A 24,593-nucleotide genomic window follows, 5' to 3' on the forward strand; every position below is an offset into this window, starting at 1 on the left:
CAGACCTCAGATAGTGTTGTAACATGTTTCAGAAAAATAGCACTTTTGTAGATAGTTGTGGAAGTTGGGTGTTTGGTTTATTTTTCAGATGATGGGAGGAAGCAGTAGCAGAATTCTTGCATGCATAATCAGTAAGAACTTTCCAGAAGCTCTTTATTCTAGCTATTTTCTTTTAAAGCTGTGTTTACTCTAAGAATTCGGCTGAGGCAGTTGAAATATGTGGCTGCCGTGTAGAACAAAATACACTGTGTGTTTTGTTACTCTCCTTGTTCTGCTTTGACTTGTGCAAACAGTTTTAATCCAAAGGAAGAGATCATATGGTCTGTGACTGCGGTATCGTACAATCCAGTTTAGGGTGCAAATTACCCTCTTACAGCACATCCTGACATTGAATAGTCTTGTCTTGAATAGACTGTAAATAGAGTGTATCCTTCTCTTTCACAAGGCCTTGGAGCAGGAAGCCACATGCCTTAGCTCTCCAGTGTTGAGGAGCCAGCACATCTGTGTGACCATGCACCTGCATGTGGCTGGAGATGTTCAAATACTGTCTTTAGAGCAGATTTTGAACATTAAACACACATCGCTGGTTGTAAACGGCCCCTGCACGCTGCTGGGGATTCGGCACCTGAAAGGCCATTTCCCAAAGCACGGAGCAACCTCTGCCGAGCTTGGCAGCGATGGACCCTTCCAGTCCAGGGCCAAACAGCTTGTTTTGGAGAGGTCGTGGGGCCACAGTGCTATTTCTTGGGAGGCTCTCTGTTGTGTTGGCATCCTGCGTGGAAAAGGTACGGGCAGCCACAGGGGTGCTTATGATTGCTTCTTGTTGTTGGCCCAGGCAAGCTAGAGAGGCTGCTTGTTCGGTGCCCAGTTGCTCCTCTCTGCTGTTGCCTCTCCCAGCCGTCTCTGATGGTGGCTTAGAGATGGGCACTGCTCTGCAGCCATGGGTGAATGCAGAAAAGGGATTAAGAGCTTGGCTTCCTGCATCCTGACTCAAAAGTAGGCATATGTGCTTTTTTTGGTGAGTAGAAACAAATCGGTTTCGACAGAGCTTTTTTAGGGAGTTTTCTCAGGCACAGGATGAAATTTTGAGGTGGAAAAAATTCACACATTTTTTTCCCCTCTATTGGGCCGGTGTGGTGAGGACCAACTGTATTTTTGGGTGCTTGGGATCCATGTGTGTCACTGTTGAGCATGTGGCTGTTGAGGAACATGTGCAGTACGTACACGTCTCCTGCACAGAAATGTGGTGGGGTGGGATCCTTGCTCTGGACCCAGACTGGAGCTGTTCCTGGGAAAGAAAACATCAAGACAAAACTGGGGAGGAAAGCACCTCTTCTGTCCCACTTAACTCTGTTCTGGCTGATGCTAAAACGGTATGTTGGGTACTTTCATAGTGTGTGTGTGTATGTGTGTTAGCTTATGCACCAATGTTCATAGGCACATGTACGGTTTCTCTTCCGCATCGTGCTGTCCTAGCTGTAATCTGATAGGCATAGCCCATGGACAGGGCAGGGCGAGGAGACTGTGTCTGTTTCCACAAAAGCTTAGCTAAGTGCATTTTTCTTATTGTGTTATGGGCCTGATTCTTGAGGGGGGTTAGACGCTCTCAGTTGTGGGTGCTCAGCATTTTTGCAAGTCACCCTGCTCAGAAGTTGGTGGTTACTTTTTTTTTTTTTTATGGGAAAAAAGCATTTTTCCATTTGCTTCTCCATAAACTGAAACCACTAAAGAGCCCTTGCTTAGTTTTCCACACAAGCGCACACTGATGGGAGCATGAGAGGGACTGCAGGTCTTAGGAGGCTTTAAGTGTGTGAAAACAAGAAGTCCTAATGAAAATGGTTTTGCAACTTAATTGTAGTGGGTGTGCCTTTGTTTGCGAAAAGAAATGAAAGTGCTGGAGGCCGAAGTGCTTTCTTTATCCTCAGAATAGCAAGCGGTATAAACTTCCCCGGCCAGTTTTGCCAAGGTGCCCGAGACCTGCAAGTCCCTGCAGACCTTTGGCACGCTGCTCATTGGGACCCTTCCTGTGGACTTTGAGCCCTGAGCCATCCATCCTTGCATTGCTCTCCAGAAATACCATGTTTTGTACAGTGGACCTTTCTTGGGCTGCTTCTTAAAAGGTGGCTTGTTCACATCACAGGCTCACTGCATTTGGGGAAGCCAGCGTGTCTTTCCCAATGGTTTTGAGATTCGTGACTTGCCCTCTGGATGGAGATGCGGACCTCCCTGTAGCCAGCGTTAAGCCTATTGAAGGCGAGGGGCTTGTTCCTCCTAGCACGCTGTCCTGAACCCTGTTGGAGTAGTCCATGAACGCCTGGAGATCTGGTGGGGCCAGAAGCTCTGCTGCCTTCTGCTTCAGCCTCCTCAGCTACCCAGTGCCCCATAGAAACAGGATCCATTTTAAATAGATGCTGTTTGCAGCATCTTAGACTTGCTGTGTGAGGATGAGAAATGTTAACATAAATTCTTTAAATAACATGTAGTAGTGTTGAATGCACAGAATTATAAAACATTTTTATATTCTGAGACTCATTTGCATCTTCACATTAAAAACTGTGGTTTTCTTTTGAGGGAATGGTTGCAAGATCTGATTTGTTTTGAAATCAAAGCTAAATTTGTGTTCTTGCTTTCCTCTTTGCCCTTCATTTGACAAATTTTTCTTGTTCTATAAATACAGAAATGTAAACAATGGCTAATCCTTAGCAACAACCTGGAAAGTTAACATTTCTCTCCAGCTCCTATTATAATTAATTCAGACACTCTGAATATGATGTGATTTACACATAGTATTCCTAAGGCCAGGAGGTACTAATATCTTGTTAGAGAACTGAAGAAAATAACACGCTTTTGTGTGTGCCATACAACATAATTGCACTGCATTTTCTTTCATAAGAAGATGTTTAAAGATGCTTTTTACTTTACATTTGAAAAATGGAAGGCTTCTGCTTTTGCATTTGGCTGAAATTGTCTTAAATGTGTTTTCCTTCCTGCAGCAGTCAACATTGTCAAAACATTTTGCAAAGTACATTTTAATAATATGGGTTAAGACCATCATTATATTAATCTAATTCTCGGTGTAGGTAAATTCGTAAGATGCTTCTACTTTGCCATAAAAGTTTTTCACAGTAAACATCGTCTGTTTTCCCTGTGCAGAAAAGAAAGAGATAATATAGTCGATGTAAGGATAAATCTCTTCCATTAAAATCGTTAAAATATGGCTTGAACAGTCTTTCTCTCATGGTCCATCCTTTTACTTTATTTAATTTTCATTTAATTTTGTTTTGTTCTGTTTATGTTTGTTCAGGGAGTGTTTTTGTAGTGTTAATCTATGTAAGCCACATGCAGTTGAAAACTGCGACTCCCAAAAGGCTGTGATTAAAACATTATGGATGTGGCAAACCACAAATGCAAAAGTAAGTTTACATTTAGATTTTCTTCATAAAATATTTTATTCAAGTTTTGTAATACCTTGGTATCGTGGTCAGCATTGCCATAAAAATTCTGTGTTATATGGAATGATACAATCTGTGAAGCATTTCCCATTATGTAGACACCATGTCTTTAAATTATAGCAATTTCTTAAGATTTTAAAGCAAAATGAGCTCTTAGAAGTGTGATTAATAGCAGGGAATGAGGCTAACACTGGGTCATCAATGGCACTCCATTACAAAAAAGGTTGGACTAATAAAAGCATCCATCTATTTGACCAATAAAGCATTTGAATGATATGCTTATAGTTTTTATCATACCGTAGTTACTTTGTACTGAATAAACTGTGATTTTACGTGCTGGAAAAGGAGCATGGAACAGGCAGCACGGCTGAGGTGAGAGCAGTTGTCTCAAGTAGGGAAATATCAGGACTTTTATGTGAAGCTTGATGTTTTCAGAAGCCTTCAGGTTGCGGTGTCTAAATTTTTGAAGCCGCTGTGAAATATCTAAATCCCCCGTGACCCGTGCCTGCCTGCCCACAGTCGTTCGGTGAGGCTGGCCCTCGCTGTCCTGCAGGGAGGGGAGAAAGGAGGGTATTGTGTGTAATCATTAATTCAGAGTTAGGTCCCCAGCAGCCCCAGACATCAGAAATACTCTGCTGAAGCACAGGAAATGGGGCAGCACTTCTGTTTTCCTGGTGTGCGGACGCCAACCCCGTCCTCGAGTCGCACCTTTCATCCTGCCCGCTATTATGCTGTCAACCTGATGTATTAAAAAATACGCGGTTGCCTGAACAATACTGCATTTGGGGTTTATTTAAATACCTGTCTTATCAGTAGGTTGTACTGATTTCATGGTTTTGAACCTTTTTTTTTTTTCACTACAACAAAAGGCTAAATATTTTCTGAAAAAGAAAATGAAGGTTCTTGGCCAGCCACGGATGTCCAGGATTGTGCTGTGAAGAAAAGTACCAAATATTCTAAAACTTATGAAAAAATGGTGAGGGGGGAGGCTTGTGGCCATGACGCTGTTTGCACATGAAATGCCAGGGGAGGGGAGATGAATGCCTGGGCCAGCTGTGACCTTGGATGCTTCATCTATTCAAAATGGGGATGATTTTACTCAGTGTTCGGTGGTGGTGCTGGTGCTCATCAGAAGGTAGCAGCGAACCAGGTAGGGGCCACGGTGCAGCTGGGAGAAAGGAAGGACCAGTGGTGCAGACCACAACTACATCCTCTGCCCCCGTCCAACTAGTACAGTGTCTTAAAGGGCTTATTTTACATAGGAAAGGGATGAAGAGGCTTCTGGAGGTCACACACAGGGATTGTGTCAGGGCAGGAATGTAACCCGGAGCCCTGGATTAACCCCTACCGATAGGACCATCCATCTTCTCTCCCTGTACTTCAGATCTTTCCCAAAATCCACGTTCAGGATAGAGAAGTTACAGAAACCTCCCTGGAGGAGCGTTGCGATGGGCAACTTCTTGAGCATTACAGGGATGAGAGATGGGAAAGGAAAGGCTTTCTGGAAGGTGGCAAACCCAGGGGACTTTGGTGTCTTGAGCATCTTGGGGACTAATGTCACAGTGCCTCGGGGCCAAGAGATGGACGTCAGGTGTGGAGCAGTTGGGGGCCAGAGGTTTCAGTTGTGAGAAGACCTCAGAGGGTCTTCTGGCCCCCCTTGGGTTAACAAAAAGGAGCTGGGGAGGTCTGCAGAGATCGGAGAATGGTGATGGGAGGCAGAAGCAAGAGGTTGAGGATGAGAGAGGGAAGGGAGGAGGAAGAGGGCTGAACCATGCCTTGCTGCTTCAGCCTTGTGCGTCACTGTGTGCAGGGAGCTGGCATGGCATGGGTGTATGTGTATAAAATTACACATGTACGTGGTCATGCTAGGCAGATTTAAATTGTGTAGAAAGCTGTCATTTTGCTTGTTTGTTCTAGGAGAGAAATGAAAACTGCATCCCACCTTTTGCAGCTGCTGATTTTTCTAAAAAATGCAAATAGATCTTTTATATCAGTGGTTTGGCCGGTAAATCTTGTTTTGTAAAACACTTTCAAGTGTTTTCAACTCCTTTCTTTACCCTTTATCAGAACAGATGCACAGCTATGTATTTTCCCCTGCTGCCTGTTGTCTTGAGGTTGCACAGCAAGACTGCAAAGGCTTTTTGTTTGTTGTTGTTGAAGGGGAGGAAAAAACCCTCAATCCACAGAAGAGTTAACAGGATTGCGCTTGATCTGCTCGTTTATGCAATGAGTAATGCGAGGTTGGTAACAGCAAATTGTTGTTTATAAGCAAACATGGCACTGTGTAAACAAGAAGGCCTGGTCCCCAACTGGTTTGATTTCATGGTGGTCAGCAGCTGATGTATGTAATGTACAACCTTTCTGCTTCTCGAAATGTCAGAAGAATGACTATTTGTTTGTCTTGAGTTCTTCCCAGCTGTTTACTCTGTAATGCATTTGCCTCAACCTTGATTCCCTAAGAGTGGCCCCTTTCTCCTCCCTGCTCTGTTTACATTAGTCCTGCCCTGAGTGTCACCTATGAAATCTGTTGATTATTCCACCTGGTTAATGTTAAATTGCTCTTGCAAGATGATGTGTTTGTTCATAAACACAAATGCTGGGCCCCTTGTTTACTGTACCCATGGCAGCAATCAGTTATTAAACAAATATTGCTTTGTTTGCGGGTGTGAGCAGCAGTTTATCCTGCAAGGTCTGGAAAAAAACCTTTAAATGCTGGGATTTTGATAAAGGAGAAAAAGGGGAGCTTGTCCCTGGAATGTGGCTGAAACTCACTTTGGTTTGCTTTGCTTATCTTTAACTTGGGTGAAGGGGCTAGAAAGATTAGCAAGTTGTTTGGTTTTTCCAAGAGATTTCCTTAGTGTAATGATATCTATCCAGTTGTTTGCTTTTTTCAGAAGGGAGAGAGCACTCCTGCAAGACGACTAGCACAGCGGTAGACGGCTGATGGCTAGAAAATCCTGCATGGAGCAAACAAGGAGTTAGAAGGTCTAGGACAAAGATATAGGGCTATGAACCAGGTAATCACCCCGAAAGTACAGCCTTTTGCATTCTGTATCGGCATTTGGTCGGGGGCTTTTCGGTTTCCCTCTTCTCTCAATTGGGTTTTAATTGATGCATGTGCCCTCGATGGAGTTGGAAAAGGCAAAGCTTTCACTTTTATTTCTGAGGAGATCTGAGGAAAATCTCCGTTTTAGAAGCAGAGCTGTTTGAATGGAGAGAAAATACCAAATTTAAAAACACGCTCTGTCACTCTTCCTCCTGCGAGTGAGATGACAGAGCTGCTTCTCTTCCTTTTCTAACTGGAAAACTGCGTTTACATCTGCTAATTTCTGTATGCTGGCTGTTTGCTCTTTGGGTTTGGGGAGTCCTAATTAGAGAGCACCGTCCTGGTAGTTGTTGCTTTTGGGTTGTTTTGCAAATGAGCAAGAAAAACTCACTCACACCATCTTTGTTTTTCAAAATTATTGTTTGTTATTGTTTCTGAAGGGGGCTTGGATTTCAAATGCTGGGCAGGACCTGTTAGCCCTAACAGTAAATTGTTAGGGCTTTGCACACAAAGGGAGTAAACCCTCTTAGAGTGACCTTGAAAGCAATGTTAACTGTTTTTGTACGAAGGTGGTGTCTGTTCCTTTATACGTGAGTTAATCTGTTAAAATATCGTGAATATACATTTATAAGAAGCTTTTGAAGGATAAAATTAAATAATTGTCCTTTTCATCCCTTGGAAAAGCAAGCAACAAAATATGCATAAAAATGTGATATATTGTATTCACTAGCTCGCACCAGTGGTCCAAACATATTGTTCGTTTTGGCTACTAGAGCGGTGTTGGGGCTGGAGGGGAAGCGGGAGGTACCTGAAGTGTGTAAGTGGACAAGCCAGTCTTTAATTGACTCGTGTTACTGCGATGAATCAAACCTTTGCTGCATTAAACTAAGTGAAAATAGTGAAGTGAAAATTGTATTGTGCAGAAGTATTGCAAAGCTGCACCTGGCTTTGAGGTGGTTTTCAACTTCTGGAGGCTGGTAGAGAGTTTAGAAACACTTCAGTGGAGATAGGCATGGAGGGTGGGAGTCTAATTCATCTACAGCCAGCACTTGGTCTTGTGAGGTTTGATATCATCTTATTGTAGCGGTGCTGCTGCTGTCTAGCATCAACTAACCATATTTACTAAATGCAACTTCGGCCTTTTATTTGGTTGAATAGTCAGTCACCTCTTTTTCTGTGAGGCAGACTGGAAGAGTTTATGTTGCAAGCTCAGAGCAGCGTGCATACAAACAAATAAGTCCTGGGCTGTGAGAATAGCTCTGCAGTTTCTGTTCCTGTTTTACACGAAACCGCAGGGAGCCCCCCCACGCTGCTGCGCCCGGGCTGGGATGAGCAGGTGGGTACGTCCCAAGAGACAACAGCCACGAGGCTGGCACCGAGGCAGCTCTGCAGCTGCTCTGCACCTCACCGTGCTGCAGTTAAGGGTCCTTCCTTCTGGAAGAGTTTTTCCTCTTGTGTGGATGGTGCTCATGCCCATACGGTAGCAGCTGCAGAGTCGTATGGTACAATGAACTACGGTTTCTTGTTTGGTTTGGGGTTTTTTTTTGCCACTCACCATTCCTTTCCTTCCAAATAAACGATGATCCCAGTGATGGTAAGGATGATTTCTGTCAAGCTCACGGCTGAAAGACAGCTCTCCCCAAGAGAGAGGCAGGAACCTCGCTCTGCCGATGATGGGATGTAAATGATTACATCATATTTGCCAGTCGCTTGGAAGTGGCCCAGCTCTAGGCTTTTATGCAGCTATGCCATGAGCTTCATGCTGAATATGGATTTTAATAGCTGTCAAGCTGAGAGGCATAGATTGAGATAGAGCTGGCTTTGCAAAGGGGGTTTGTTTATCCAAGGTGAGACTGGGAGTAACGTCTGTGTGCATGTGTAAAATGAAGGGAGGATGCAAAAAGCTCATTTGGGGAAGGTTGAGTTGTGCATCGTCTCTGCCTAATGCGTGGGGTCTTACCTCAAGGAAAGGCGTGAGACCTGTTACCTTCACAGCTTGGTATGTTTTGGTGCACTAGCTTTTCACGGGAACCAGCTCTAGCTCTTTTGAATGGAGCAAATGGCAACCTTTTAATGTCTGTTTCAATTATTTTTTCTTGGATTTGCTTGTTCTCTGTTCTTACTGTTTGTGGTCAGCAACACCCTCAGCAGAAGAGATTTCCTTAGGGCTCAGTGCAGTGACTGATTCTCTAAGAAGTTAAGTTGTTTGACCATGATTTCACAATAAGTCAGTGTGGCACAAGTGTGTTTAGGCTCCTGACTCTCTTTCTCTTCTCCTCACCACAGCTGTCTTAAATTTCAGCTCCTGCAGAGCATCAGTCAGACTTTCACTGAGCTGCCTCCAAGTAATTTCAGGTTCCCGTGGCCCTAACGATACACACTGCTGCCGGGAAGTAACCCAGACAGTGCAAGCCATGCATGCAAACAGTGAAAGAGGTTGTGTCGTTGTATACAGTTAAATAAATAAAAAGTTGTGGCAGCCTGCATCTAGACAGAAGTAGGTGAAGCTGCTATTCAGGAGACTTGAAGGTGGCAAGGGGACATAAACCCTGGTAGAGGTTCAGGTTGGTGGAAGTTCAGCCTGTCACTGGCGTGACCCACAGGGAGGAGGTAAGGCAACCCGCGTCCTTCCCCTGTTGGCCAAGGCGATGGGCTCAAAGCACTGGCTTTTCACTCACTGAATTTAGTTATGGCTTCACATTTTCCTCCTCCTTGTTCCTTTTTCACCTCCCTCCCCTCCCCATGGCTCTGCATCGCCAAGTAGCGTTGTGAGGGCAGGGAAGGGGAGCAGCCCCATGTGAGCCAGGTGCCAGCACCATGGATCGGCTCGCAGGGATGCTCCAAGAGCAGCGTGATTTGTTTCCCTTCCCCAGGGAGGCTCGGCACATCACCTCGGCGATGCGCTTAACCTCTCCTGACCCAAGGCTTGGGATGAGTCTGGCCAAGATGAGAGTGCCAGGGCTGTGCCCGTGTCAGGAGGCAAAGCCAAGGATGCGCTGTGGATAAACCCATTTCTTCTGGACCCTTTATTTCCTAGGCACTAAATGAAATTTCAGATTTTAGATACGTCTAGACATATACAGTGCACGATAAAGTTGATAATACATTAATCATTTTTAACAACAGGTAATATGCATAATTTATGGTGTTACAGTGCTATCTTTTTTGATATTTATGATGGATAATGCTCAGTTTTTGCCCTCATATTACTGCTTTAAATTATACCACAGGAAAATTAATGAGAAAGTAGATTTATGGGTTTCATTTGTTTGTCAATTCGGAAATTAATTGGGTGTTAATTTTAGCCGTCCCTCATCAGACCAGGTCTTTAGTATGTGTGCATTACTTTGCATTCATTGAAGCCTACCTCCCATTTACTGTGGGTCACTAGCTTTGCATACATTAAAATAGCCCTCAGGCTCATTCTCTTGATTACTTTTTGAACTGCCATGCATTAGAAAATTTACGCCTTTCTGTTATAATTATGAAAATTCGCTATTGGAAGATGGTGCTTGCATAACAGCAAGTATACAGTCTTGCTCAGCGATGTAAGATCATATAGCAAATCCCAATACGTTTTTGTTCTAATCCTAGAAAATAGCACTCTCGACAATCTTTGTTGTGCGAGTTTCATCCTTTGAAATTTCAAGGATCCATTTTAATGCATTGAATTACCTCTTTAAGCTGAGGAAATATCAAAGGATTTCACCTCGTCGCTGTGTCTTTGTTTCCTCTTTCCACACATCCCGTGCATGTTCCTCCCTTGCCTTGCTCCAGGTTTGCCTCTCCTCCTCCAAACGCCGCTGTCAGACGTGACTCAGCATCGCTTTTCAGGACAGCAGAGCCTGACTCGCTCCGTTCCTTACTATTTCGGTTGATTCTTAAAGATCATCCTTAATTGCTCTTTGAATCCCCTTCTCCTTTCTCATACTCCTGCACAATTCAGCAACCACCAGTAGTGTGTAGGCGAGTGGCCTTCAAAGGGGTAAGCATGAAGTTTTATCCAAAAAGTACCCTAATGTACTGACAGTTGATCTATAGTTAGTTAGTACATAATTATACCTAAAATACACCCTGTCAGCAGGATAAATGACGGCTACTGAAAACTCTAAAAGCATGACGGGTGTTCACCCATCTGCAATGACGAGAGCGGAGGGGTTTGTAAGTTGAGAAAGGCTGGTGAGTTCAGCGTGAGCTGATTTAGTTAAATCATGCCATATGTTGGGATGGCTCTTTCTAATAGTCGTGCTAACCACAAACACAGGCAGAAAGAAGTCATCTGGTCCACCTGGCTAGTTTGGACTCCCCTCCCCAGCGTTATTTCTGTACTTAGTGTGGTGGCAGCCCTCGAGCTGCTCATGTGAAGCTGGCTGATTCACAGTTAATTGTGACATGGTGTAATTTAGTAAATGAGCAGCTGAACATCTGTACGCCTTCCCCCACGGTAGATCAAAGCCTTACCTTACACAAGGCTTTTAATTTCCACTAGTGAATCCTTTTTCTTTTACTGAACTCATGGATGGCGGGACAGTGCTGCTGGCCGCCTCACCGACCTAGGGACGGGGTGTCAGCTGGAGAGATGGGTGTTCCGACATCGGCTGGGGACCATCGAAGCATGTTCCTGGAAAAATTCAGAAGTGGTGGTGGGATGTGCAGCCTGAGGCGCTTTCCCCTGCAGGGCACTTGCTCCAAAGATACTGGGACTAAAAGAGACCAGCTGTGAGTCGGGCAGTGGTCTCCTGGGAAAGCTGTCGTGGTCCTCGTTGCTGATAACGGGCAGCGCCGGGAGCGCCAGGCTGCTTCTGCATTGCTTTTGTACCTGTGCTGGGGGTAAGAAGCAGCTTTGCTCATGCTTTGCGTATTGCCTTGCCTGTCGCGCTCTGGAGCGCGTTTCGTTTTCAAGAGGTAAAATCCTGTCTTTGCAGCGTTGCATTGTCATGAAATGCTTCCAAACATTGTTTGGGTTTTTTTTTTTATAATTATACACAGAAGTGCTCTAAAGTTAGTCCTGAGCTTGCTTTGGGGAACTGCTTACAACAAATAGGTAAAAAGTTTACTTATAAACTATGCATGTATGGATAGTATGCCTGCTGGAGAATTTAGGACTAGATCTTGTGATTTGATTGCTTACTTAAAACTGATTTTACCATTAACTCTTCTGCCTATAAAAGTAGAAATATATTTTATCAATCTGTGTTTTGTTTAATTTACATGTCCTTTCGTGGCTGGGCCAAGTTCTTTAAGGGCATTTATTCTGCTTCATATAAATAATTGATCAGCCAAGTTAATTTACTTCTGCCTGACTTGGTCAACCTTAATTAACTGCCCTGGAATAAAGACTGAACTTTTTGTTAGCTTAAAATCTTTCACAAATGTGACAAAGAAGGGATGTATTATGACAACAGTTTTGCTCTAGTACTGATCCCAGGGGACAGAAATGTTGAATGATCTTTATGTGCATATATATATATTTGTAAACACCTCCAAGCACTAATAGCCGAAATAAAATTGTCAGCCTTGGAAGTAACTTTGAAACGGGCGGGCTACATTCTGAATCTGTAGCCCAGGTTGAGTCTGGAAGCATATTAAAACAGAGATTTTAAGGCCCAGAAGACCCTGGGGATAGTTTTTTAAAGGTGATGAGATGCTTAAGGATGTAGATTGGTGCTTATTCAGGAGTCTTAAAAATGTCTCGCCAGATGCCTCTGTGTATGGTGAGGCATCTAAATACATCTGAATATCAGTCCCGTAGTCTTTCAGACTTGCAGTGGGTCCTTATTCTGACAGGTGCTTCAGTCAGTAAATCCTCCCTCCTGCTGACATTAAACAATGCTGCTTAGTCTTTAGAAACTATACTAGTAAAAGAATTGCAGAAATTGCGCACTTCAGCGCCCACCTCCTGCCTACTAATCTCCATGCTTAACCTTGCTCATCTAAATAGTCCAGTGGAGCTGAGAGACATGTATCTGCAGCATCTGGTTTTTGTGATGTTACGGGCTTTTCTTTTTTTTTTTTTTTTTAATGGATTAGCACAGAACATTTTCAAAATTAGGATTCCTTCAGGTTCTATCTTTCTAGTTCAAAGCACCTACACTGGAGTCCTCAAAGATCATTTTGATTCAGCCAAAGTTCACATCTGACCTATGCTTTTTCAGTTTTGACCATGCCCTTAAGAAATTAGCTGTCCCTTACTTCTGTCCAAGTCATCTGGAAGATGGTTAGCTGTTGTCCTCCTGTTGACAAGAGTGCCTTGCTTTGATTCTATTCCACTGAAATTTTACTCTCTTACCTTGAACGTAACATATTCACCAAGGAGATGAGCCAAACTGTATAGCTTTGCCTTTGAATTTGACTGCATCAAAGCTAGAAAAGGTTTTGTGCAGGTTAAGACAGGAATCTTGAGAAATTGATCACCGTTGTGAGATTTTTAAAGCGAGCTGACATGAAGTCATGTAAGAACAGTTCTTTTATTATGTTCTCCTTGATTTCAGGATAAAATTTTACAAGTTCTTATTCATACTGCAGCTTAGCTTTGGTCCCTTCATACAGGAAAAACATCTTGTGTCACCTTTAATAATTTTAAGAGTCATTCTGTATCCCTCCTAACATGAAATATCATAGAATTATTATAAAAAAATGAAAGATATTTACACTGGTAAGAACTCACCTATTTTAAGCTGTAAAAATACATTTTCCTTTGCAGAACTGATACGAGGGTCATTCTCCTTTGTAGAACACGAGATGGACGTGCTCTTTTGCCATTAAATTTCTTAAGTCAGAACATGGTCTCTTGCATGTCATGGAAGCTTTTATGGAGTACTGTATTTTGTATAATAAATCATTATGCACAACAGCTTCTTCAGCACTATCTTGGTTACTTGGTGTTCTGTTCAGACCAAAATCACAGCTTGTGGTGCTAGACCTGAAGCTTCAGTTCAGTTTGCACAGACCCCAGTCACGTTGCATAAAGTCAACCTTGCTTTGCTTTTTTCTTTCACAATTTTGAATGACAGACTTCACGAACAGGCTTCTGTAAGGCCCGCTCCTCTGTGCTGAGGAGAGACAATTATCTCAGCCATCCTCAGTGTACTATCACCTCAGCTCATTTAGGTGTGCTCAAAAAGACAAATAATAATCATTCTTGCAGAAAGCTCTCGCAGGTTGATTTTCATGACATGACACTTAATGATCAAACCAAACTGTGATTATTTATGTCAACTCACATTTGACCACAGTGAAGAAATGAACAGTTTTATCTTTTCTCCCTTGAAAATCCTGTTCTCTATTGGAGGTATTTTAGCAAAGTGGATTCGTTTTGTATTGGTGTCCAGTTGAAGTTACACTGAAGTTGACTGCCTGTGAATGGGTGTTTATAAAGCAAAATTTGCTCAAGGATGTTCACTTCTGCTTTTAAAATAATTCTTTGAAAGTCCAAACATTACAATTTTCTTTTTACTCTTTCGATGTTCTCTTTGCAAAAGCTGCTGCCGATTCTGCTGGATACGATACGTAGGGTGGGCACAGCCAGTGGAGGGGCTGGGGCCAGCCCTGTGCAGCTCAGGTGGTAACTGGCTGGGGTACTCTGAAAGGTAAAATAGAGCATGAAATTTGTCCTGGAAGAGGTTCTCAAGAGCTATGATCTTTTTGTGACCAAATACTATAAATAATCCATCTTTTTCTCAGTCCTATAGGTTGGAAAAATTGTAGCAATTTCTACTGTTGTTTCTTTCCAGGCACATTTTGCAATCCTGGAGACAATAAATAATTTCTTGACCAGTTTGGCTGTGAATTATTTTCTGTGTCCTGGAGAGATTTCGCTCGGAAGGGCAAGCCAACAAATCGTGATCAGGCAGTGATAGATCTGCTCCTCAGTGGTGCATATTCTTCTTGCTGCTGTCAGAGACATCTCGGAGCTTTGGTTGGTGCTTTCTTGGACCCTCCTTAGTAGTTTATCCAGGTTCTCTCTTCCAGTCAGTTTGTTGCATCAGAAGTGTTGGAGAACGAAATGTACTTCTTTACTGTTCCGGCACATTGTTTTTAGCATCTCTTTCCACCGTGGTGTCTGCTGGAGGCACCTTCCACCAGTTCTTTAGTATGTCCTTCCTCCGTTTGGTGTGGTCTATGTGGCGGTGATGTGCCACCCACCATTTGCCATCGTGCATCGCAGCAGTCAAAGACGTGAGTCTCTGGATATAACCTGCTGACCCAATCTTGCATGGTGGTCATCCTTGTCCAGATCTTCTGCCAAGGTGGATTAATGTGGTGCTCCATTTTCTCCAGTTGAGGCTTGACCCCAAATTTGGATGGAAGCAGAAAACAATTACATCAGTTTGTTCTTTTTGATTTATCTCGGGTTAAAAGAGGTGTGTCCTTTTTAGTAGTGTAGGATATAAAAATTGCATGATGTACCTTTGAGTAACTTGGGAGCTGTCTGGAGAATCTCACTCCTGTCTCTTCTTCCAAAGCAACCTGTGCCATGCAGTTGCTGCCCAGTGTGTAATCCAGCCTTGCTTGTTAGATGTAAACACTTATTTAGACCTTACCACGCTTGTGGGCTTTCCTTATAGTGCTGAAAATGAAAGACACACCATGCTCAGTCTGTGTCAGAGCGGGATCATGTTAAAACCCAAAAGCATTTACTAGTTGCATTGGGAAAGCTGTAGGTTTGTTTAGATCTCTGGAGCTTTACAAGGGAGTTGACAGAAGCTTTATCATGAGCCCCCAAGCCCTTTTGTCCCCTTGCATAATTCGAAGATTTCACAAAACAGATTGAAAGAAGTTTCCATAGACCAGCTGAAATTTATTTAAATGTAGTCAGAACATTTGAATCTGTCCTAGCACCGTCCATGTGCTTGGGCGGCCATCAGCGTGAATAGATCCCGTCATGATTGGAGCGGGGTCCAGCTAATGAGTGGTTCACCCGCCTCGGACGTGAATCAGCGAGGAGTGCTAACGCTGGAGCGTGGTGGTGACAAAGCCCTCGTTAGTCAGCTGCTTCTCAGTTACGACATTTTGCTTATCGGCCGTGTGGATCGTCATTGTGAACATCTGAAGCTACCAAGTGAATGAGAGGTCTGGTTTTGGTGCGTTGGGCTGGAGCGTAGCTCTGCGCGCAGAGGCTGAAGCTGAATGTCACCCAGGGCCAGCAGACACCGGGGAGCCCTTGCTGGAAGGAGGAATTTCTCTCTCCAGCCGGTACCGCACCTTTGGTGGCCGGGGGCTCCGAATTACACACACGTGATGTTCCCAGGGACAGGGTTTTCCCTTGGTACTTTTCCGCTGAAATGCATTGCTTTCTCTCACCCTTTCTGATCGATACTTTCCCTTATATGTTGGAAGGGAAAGGATTTTTCTTCTTCCTTTTGATTCAGGGTGGTTACTGAATTCAGTCAGGTTCTTCCTTAATTACAAAGCATCTTACTTTCAAGGTGAACTGTCCTGCACAGAGGCATGTGGTGAGTTAGCGTGGAGAAGGCAGCGTGCTTGGAGCATGCAGCTTGCCTTACCGTACCCCATCTCCCCGGGGGTAAGGGTGAGAGGAGGAGGGCGAAGGGAGGGAAGGATGGGCCAGGGGAAGCGGAGCAGGTTAATAACATCTAAATCCTGGAACTTGGGGCCTTGCAGGTGGAAATACCTATAAAACAACTCATCAAAATATCTGAAAGGTAGCAGCTGGCAGTTGAAAACTGGCACATGTGCTTTGTTTTGGAGGGGTCTTGTGCAGAAATGCTGACAGTTAGTTCCCAAAGATGTGTGAATCCCAGGAGCTCTGGGGTGAGCAAGCGGGCACTCATCCTCATCCTCATTGTGGGGCCTGTGACCCCTGATAAAATTGATGAGCACAGCGTTGTAAAGCACCCAGGGACAGACATCCACCAAGAGTCGAGAGGGCTGGCTGTGCACAGCTGTGGCTGCTAAGATGATGTTTAGCCAAATAATGCAGGAGGCTCTTCACTGTAATTCCGTAGTACATCCAAAGTCAGACCAAATCCATAGCCAAGAAATTTGCCAAAAAGACTAATTCTGCAAGCAGCTGAAGCAGTTTGCCCCAAACGAAAACTGATGGTGTCCAGCACATCCCAGACCTGGCCTAAATTGCTTCAGAGTAATAAAAGGTGCTAATTTGGCAGTATCATGGTGTGAATGGAAACCAAAATAGTGAATGATCTGCTTCACCTACCTGCCCCTACGTAGCGTATATCAAGTTTTTGATATCGTCCATCATACGTTGCAAAGAATGACTGATGCGTTTCAAAGGAAAGCATCCAGATGTAACTAGAGAAATTTAATTATGGATTCTGTGTGTTCATTCAAAAATATTTTTTTTTCTCTAAGGGAAAAAAGATGTTGAGCAAATAATACTATATTTAGAACAGAACTAACTTACTAAAATTATAGCTGTACCAACAGATAAATAAACATAAACTAGTAGCAGGAACCATTAATGAAAGATAAATCGTATGAAGGGAAATGACAAATGTTTACAGTTTTGGCAGGATTTAAAACAGGGCATGTCTCCTTATATACAGCAACTGTTTTAACAGCTGCTTTTTTTTTTTTTTTTTCCCCTCCCCTAAATTATTTCAGGTTTTTGAGTCATGATGCAAGAATCTGGGACTGAGACAAAAAGTAACGGTTCAGCCATTCAGAATGGAGCGAGCGGTGGCAACCATTTACTAGAGTGCAGCCTGCGGGAAGTGAGATCAAACGGCGAGACACCTTCAGTTGAAATTGGGGCTGCAGATTTAGCACATCTTCAGCAACAGCAGGTACTGTAAGATGTATTACAAGTTTCCTACTTACAGAAAAAGCATGAAGCATTTAACCCCCTCTGCCAAGCCCTTCATATTTGCCAGTCAGAGGATGCTTTTAGGACTTGCCTATGACATTCTGTACATTTTTGTCCGTAGGGGATTGCAATTGTTAATGTAAAGGGAAACATTGGACTTTCTTCCGGGGCTCCTTTTTAATCATTCCCTGGAAATACCCAAAGATCAGGGCTTGCTTCCGTTGCCTGAATGTGTTGAGTCTGGTGGCAGCGATTGCGTGAACCGCTGTATACAAATAACTGGTTTCCAAAATATGTCACTGGGTGGAAAATACACTAACGTCAAGCTTTGTTTTTGCAACAAATTTTAATATAACCTAGCAACCTCTATCAACAGAATGTTTTCTATTAGTGAGAAAGGCTGCGGAGGTATCTGCTGTGGCAAAACATCAGAATAAATAAATAAATACATCCCATGTCAGTACTCCTCAATTCAGAAGAATCGGAACCAAATTGTGCATTTTGCCTTTGTATTTTAATTAGTGTATTTTCTGGGAAGTGACGAAGTTCGCCAGTGTAAATTATCTGCATAATAAGTTTTGTCTTTTTCTTTTCCCTGATAAAATTTTGAAACCCTCTGAGGAAATTTTACACCAAAGTGCTGGGCACGTATCATTAACGTGTTTGGGAACAAAGGCTGCAGCAGAGCCATGGTGAATACACTTATGCCTAACCCACACTTTCTCTAATGCAATAAGCATTCTTAAAACCTTTTAAATAAGCGATTGGCAGCTGGTTAAGACTCCCCTAAGCGTACAGTGATCTTTTTAGCAGGTTGTTGTGGAGAAGAAAAAACCTGCACTCAAAAACAAAGCAAACTGAAGGCTTGCGGAGGAGCAGGGGACCCTGTTTGCCAACCTAAGACAGAAAGCTGCCGTAATTAAACAAGTCAGAAAAATGGATGATACTAAATGCATAGACTTTGGTTGTTTCAATCATTTTCATCCTACAGGTTTTTACTTGAAGTGAGAATACCATCAGTGAGAAAATCACAGCCATGCTGAATTCATTACTGCAGTAGTCACACAAAACCACGGATAAAATTTCAATAACTGCAGGCCACAGTTGAGTAAACAGTTGCACTGAAACTTAATTCCTGTTGACTTTTCCCTCATTCTTCGCCAGGGGCACATTCTGATTCGTAGTGCAAAGACAACAGGGGTTACAGCTTTGATTAATATAGGACAGTAGAAGAGGAGTAGAACAGTAAAATATGTTCAACACAAAGGTCTCGTCTTAAAACGGCTTCGTATCAAAATGAGTTAATCGCGCTGCGTTTTCCATAGGAGCGCTATGGAATTTTCCAACGCTGCTTTGTGCAGAGAGAAACAGAGGGGGGGGCAAGCAAACACGTGTGCGCCATAGACCAGAATTGCTCAGACCTCTGCTCCTCCGCTCCTACCACCAGTTACTAACGTTCACTGCCGGCGCCTTGTGCCAAGGCTTCTCCATAGCCATCCAGAGGGCTCATGCCGCCTCAGATAACGTCGTAATCTCGCGGGTAACGGGTTGTGTCATTCAACAGCCACCCATTTGGTCAATTAAGGAGTGGCACCGATTCCTTCCTACGCCGGTCCTCCAGCCCTCCCCCAAAACGGTGCCTGGCACAGACACAAGTGCTGCCAACCCCCGTGGGAGCAGGGCGCGGGGCTGGGGGGCTGGATTGCCAGGCTCGGGATTGCTTTCACACGGCTCAGATTTTAGCTTGTAGTTTATTTATCCTCTGCCAGTACAATAAATGTGGTCAGGGAGCTTGCTTTTCTCCAAGTTCTTGAAAGACCTTTATGTTCTGTGTTTGAATTCTGCTGTTAATTGGTTTTGATGACTAACTTCTCCGTGGAGTTTATCTTTTAAAAAGCAAGTGTATTGCAAAGTTTAAAACAGTTATTTAAAAAAAAAACAAAAAACCAAACCACCAAAACCTGATAACAACAAAAGGGTAATCAGAGCTAGCATAAAAATATCAATCTTTGTGTTTGGAAAATATTTTTAAACGCTGAAAAGAAGAAAAACCCGTTGTTTTCAGACAGCTAATGCAAGCATTTACAGATACACATACAACATGGAGCATAATGTTTAGATGTTTCTCCGTATACAACATATGCTCTCAGGTCACTTAACAGAATGCGTTCTACAAAACGCTTCTTCAATACAAATGAATGAGTTCTGAATTAAACAGCTATTTCTTAAGAGCATTTCATTCAAATCTTTTCTGTTTGCCACCTGGCACTTGTTTTGTCTGAAAAAAAAAAATCAGCGGCGGGTAGTTTGAGCTTTGCTGTTGTGGTTAGTAATGTATTCCCATGATGAGCATGGCTGAGCGGTGAAACCTGGACATACAATGGCTTGTGCAAAGCATCTGTGCTGAATTTTGGTTCATGTTTTTTGTGAAATTTATGAATTTATAAGGACTAATAGCTTTGTTAGTATGAGAGAGGAAAACAGGAATGCTTCAGGTTTTTTTAGGAAGTTTTAATGGGTTTACAAACTTGTAAATATTTTACCATGGAAAAATATGGAGCACCACAGATGTTCATATGTTTGAAGGAACAGTGTACGGTGTGAACGCTCTTGTAGTAAGTGCAGGGAACACTCGTAGGACAAATTTTATGCTTCCCATGTCGTCTTAGGGTGATTTTGCCATGCAAGGAGACAGAAAGTGACGTGATGCTAAATTATTTTAGCATTAGCAATCTTGCAAAATGTACTGTTAAGCTGGGAGTAGCAAATGCGGGGATGAGTTCTACTATGTATAATAAAACCAAATAGCTCCAACTGATGTTTATATTTGTAATCGTGAAGTAAGAAAGCCAAGGCAATACAAGTGACTCTTCAGGGACAGTGCATCTGTGGAAGAGTTGGATAAAAATGCAGCTATGTATAGGAGAAATTGCCCCCAGAACCAGACTGAAAGGGAAGGGGCACCCTTTCCCGCAGTATTTTGGCACCTGCTGAGGGTGGGAGAGGTTGCCTTCCCGCTGCTGCTGACTCCACGGTGCTGGTGGTTGGCATCTCGTGGGAATGACTGTCAGGATGAGGCGGAATGGGCAGGGTTCTGGTGACCTGCCTATAAAACCTGGCTTAAGCATGAAGGTTACCTGGGTCATTCAGCTTCCTGAAGAGATCGGAAGCGGTCATTTGGCATGGGGTCAGGCAGCAGGGCTCAGGAGCTTGCTCCCAAGATGCCCACAGAGGCAGAAGGAAGGGATGGGGCAGAAAACCTGGGAACGGGGTACCAGGCAGAGTCTGACAACATCTGTTGGCTCTGAGGCTTCACAGAAAACATCTGGGAGGTCCAGAATGGGTGTTGGAGTGACCCACAAGCTGAAAGTCAGGCTGCGCGAGGGAAGCTTGGACAGAAAGTATGTAATGATGGGGTGACTCTTGCCTACCAGGGAGTAATAAATAAAGACTCACGGGGACAAACTGCCTTTTAATGTACATGATCACAGCTTTAGTTGCTTCAGTGGTTTCTGACGTCTACTCAAATAGAAGGTTTGATGCTTCAGTCCTAGCCGGTTCTTTTTTTTTTTTTTCTTTTTTTTTTAAGCTTATAAAATAAATATTATATATTGTGGTTTATTTTTATCCTCAGGACTATTCATTAAAGTGTTCTTCACGTTATTAGCAGAGAAACAAGAATATGAATTGAACAAAGAGAATGAACACAAAGTTGAATTCCGATATATAGCAGCAAGACACCAAAAGCTGTGTTGCATGGTGGCAGAAATACAAACCTCTCCACATCAATAGCAAGATCCACTTTGATACCGTAACTTCAAGTACTGCCCCACGAGTATAAAACTCAGTGTCTTTTGTCTAATCCAGAATGCTTTTGAACTTTTAGGAGGTATGACTTTAATAGTAATTTGTTGACAGATTAGCTGCAGAGATTGCAAAGAGTTTATTTTGCAGAACTGGCAGGCTCGTATCAGTGTTCTCTTAAGGAAAAAAACACACATAGCTGTTTTGCAATTGCTTGCATTTATTGACAACCTGCGCTGAGCAGGCAGAATTGGAATGTTTGTATAATGTAAACCTATAGCTTGTCTGATAGAGTGTAGTGTACTTTTAGGTAGTGCATAGATTGCTTGATAAAAAAGGTTACAAGGTGACTGTTTATGACAAACTGGAATAGCAATACAAATGCAACTGGTACATGGAGAAACAAGGAGGAAGTTTATATAAAGAATTGTAGGAAAGTTTCTTTTCTTCACTTTGTCTTTGAGCTGAACTATACTGTAATTATGAAGTGTCACTTCAGGCTTTTTGAAGAGTTTAGATAAATACTGGTTTTGCCATGTGTCCACAGAGTAAGGAAGTTTTTTTTTCCTTGAAAAAAACTGACAGTGTTATATATATTTCATTGCCTCCTGTTTTGTACTTTTTACACTTTCATTCCACTGAATGTATACAAATGAAAAATACAATTTTGTTCATGTATAGGAGATAAAAAGGATGTTTGATAGACATAAGAAATTTGGACTAGGTTCTGGTGCCTGTGCCCAAGTCAATGATTTCTTCACAGTCGGTCTCACTGACTGCAGTTGGAGTCTTTGTGGTATCAATGTGAAGATGCCACAGTTGGGCCCTTTGGCAGTAGTTGTTGGGAGAAATGTCGAGATGCGAAGTGTTAGACTGAGGGAAGCAAACTCCAGAGGGAATATGTGGTTTCTTCAGATTTTGTTCATGTCCAAAGACAAGGAAAATGTACAAGAAATGGGGTATTTGGTGTATTGTTGAGAAGCTGCTTTAACTGGACAGATGAAAAAGAAGATTTGACTAGAAAGAATTTTGAATATATCACAATGTAAATTAAAGTAGTGCTTTGTTTTTTAAAAAAATAGTTTGGTGAGTATCATCTTATTTTGAAAACTTGTGGGGAGAGGTTACAAACTGCATCAGGAGTTTTATGGTCCCATTGATCATGATGTGGACTTATCTCTTTAGAACAAAACTGCTAAACTAGATCCAAGATAAAGTCTTTGTTTCATATTGACATAACTGGGTTAGACCAAATTTGTTTGTTAGACTTTGAGGGAGCGTCCGTGTTGAGTCATTTTGTCCGAAGAGGCATAAAGCCTAATTATTAAACTGCTGTTGCTATTGAAAGAGCCATTTGAAAGTATAGATTAAGCTCCATGCAAGCTATTGGATTATGTCTGATTTTGTATTGTAGTACACTGATAATTGATGATTGCAACACGGTGAAAAGATGACTGCATTTGTAGAGCTTGTGCTGTTTCATCAGAGAATGTGAAAAAACAACTTTACGCTCCTGGTAACTTTGTGTTTTTATCATTCAGACTTTTCCCCGAAGTTCTCCCATCTCCCAACATTGAACAGAAGGTGACATGATGTCTTTTTAGTCATTCAAATCTAATAACTTTTAATCTGAAGGTTAAGTAGTGAGATATAAACTAAGAGATGATAATATCAATTTTATGTTCACTGAAGGGCACAATATACCTCTTTCTAGTAGAGGGAAAATTGTGCGTAAAATGTCTTTTGCTTTTCAATGGAAAAGCTGTGGCTCTGAGAGCTTAGGAATGAAGCAGCGCTGGAAAAATTAAATAAGTTTTAACATAGGCTGGCTACCTTGCCTGGATTTTAGAATCAATGATTTTTTTCCTTAATAATTCAATTTTTAGATCTCTTGTCAATGAACCATGCTGAGAACATTCACACAGCATTCTCTGTCCTCGCTATTACTAATGTCTTTGTTATAACTACTTATTGACATCAACAAGCCTTAAATTTTCTCTAACTGTTGAAGGGTAAGGGGAAACTACCACTTTGTTGCACTTACTGAGATTATTGTTTTTTCTTTGCCTTGGTTTTGTTTTATTTTGCTTCTAAGGTCTTTGATAAATAACTGCATAAATCTGAGTCCTCAAAGCACCTTGACATTGGCACCCAGGGCTCTGCAGTTGTGTGTGCAGATACAAGCATGTACATGCAGAAGCTGGGTCATTAGCCATGTAATCACCTGGATTATGTGCACATCCAAATCCAGAAGTCCTCTTTAGGCTATGGATGTCTCTTTCTGTATTTATTTGGGTTTTTTTACAATAGCTGCTTTTACTTCTCCTGGTAAATTAAGATCATGCAGTAATTGTTTAGGTTTACGTGGGCTCTTTGAAGAGACGTAACTTCTGAAATATGTTTGCTGGTTTGTTTTTTAGCCTTGCATCTCATGTGAAAATTCAGCAGCGGTATGTTTGTTCCCAGCTGTTTTCGTAGGTGTGTACTCTCCCCTTATATTTGCCTATGCTTACTCATAAGCAATGAAGTTACACATTCAGGAGTGCTGTTTAGGGAAACTCCGCAAAGGAATGCTTTAAAGCTATTATCCAGCATGTGTATACACTGCGGAAGATGTTCAGTAGGCATCAGATATAAATTAAAAGTCCATTTCAAATGATTGATGTTATTCAAATTATTAGAGGCTATTCCTCCTCCACTGATCTTCATACTTTAAGGGTTATCTAATAAGCAGTGCAACCAAACCTGGGATATAGCAAACTTAAAATGGTAGTGTGCCTATGAAGGTGTAAAGCAGTCTTTAATTCACGTGGAACTGTTCCTCATTGTGGCTTTTAATGTTGCAAGATGCTTAAGCATGTGCCTAAATGTAAATGCGTGACTAGTCTTATTAAGGTCACTGGTACGTCTCATGCCTGTAAAATTAGGAATGTGCTTAAGTACCTTGCTGAATTAAGGCTTAAGTAATTTCACACTAATAAGAAGTTGCATGGATTGCTGATATTTTAGAAATAATTTAACTTTATTTGGAAACGCACTGCACGTAGGGAGATTGTTTGGCAGTGCCTTAGGAACAGCAGCGGAATTGCAGTGGTTTTGACTAGTGTAGCCATTGATTTCAGTGGAGTTTTGTCTGACTTAAATACATTTAAATGAGAGCAGAATCAAATGCCGTGATTTCCTGTGTTATATTCTTTCTCCTGTGGAGCTCCATTGGGTATCACAGCAAGTGAGAAGAATATCAACAGTACTGTTGTAATTTTTAACAGTAATGTTGTAAATAAAGATTGGGACATGAAGTAAAAATGCAAAAGCCATGAATACTCTTCATGAGTTTATTTAACTGTATAGCACCCCATTAATTAAAAAAAATTAACAGAAGGTATTTTTTGGAGCCTTAGTGTAAGCAGTGACAATATAAGGAGAGTTTTGTAGGATAAGCGTTGCTTGTTTTGTTGCTGCATTCTGTATTTTGTTAGCTGTGCTCCGTACATTTTCAAAA

The 24,593-nt window shown here is 42.3% G+C and overlaps 1 protein-coding gene across 6 annotated transcripts in view; it reads left to right on the top strand.

The window, feature by feature from the left end:
• The window catches only part of FOXP1 (forkhead box P1), a 391,683-nt gene that overhangs the window by 205,605 nt on the left and 161,485 nt on the right, over window positions 1–24,593 (top strand). For all 6 annotated transcript variants that reach the window (XM_069811850.1, XM_069811852.1, XM_069811849.1 and 3 more), the window contains one exon: window positions 17,086–17,267. In XM_069811850.1, coding sequence (XP_069667951.1) covers window positions 17,097–17,267 — 171 coding nt within the window. In that variant the 5' untranslated portion in view covers window positions 17,086–17,096. The remainder of the gene's footprint in view (window positions 1–17,085; window positions 17,268–24,593) is intronic.

Source organism: Haliaeetus albicilla, chromosome 24 (genome assembly GCF_947461875.1).
Source record: "Haliaeetus albicilla chromosome 24, bHalAlb1.1, whole genome shotgun sequence".
Classification (NCBI taxonomy): Eukaryota; Metazoa; Chordata; class Aves; order Accipitriformes; family Accipitridae; genus Haliaeetus; species Haliaeetus albicilla.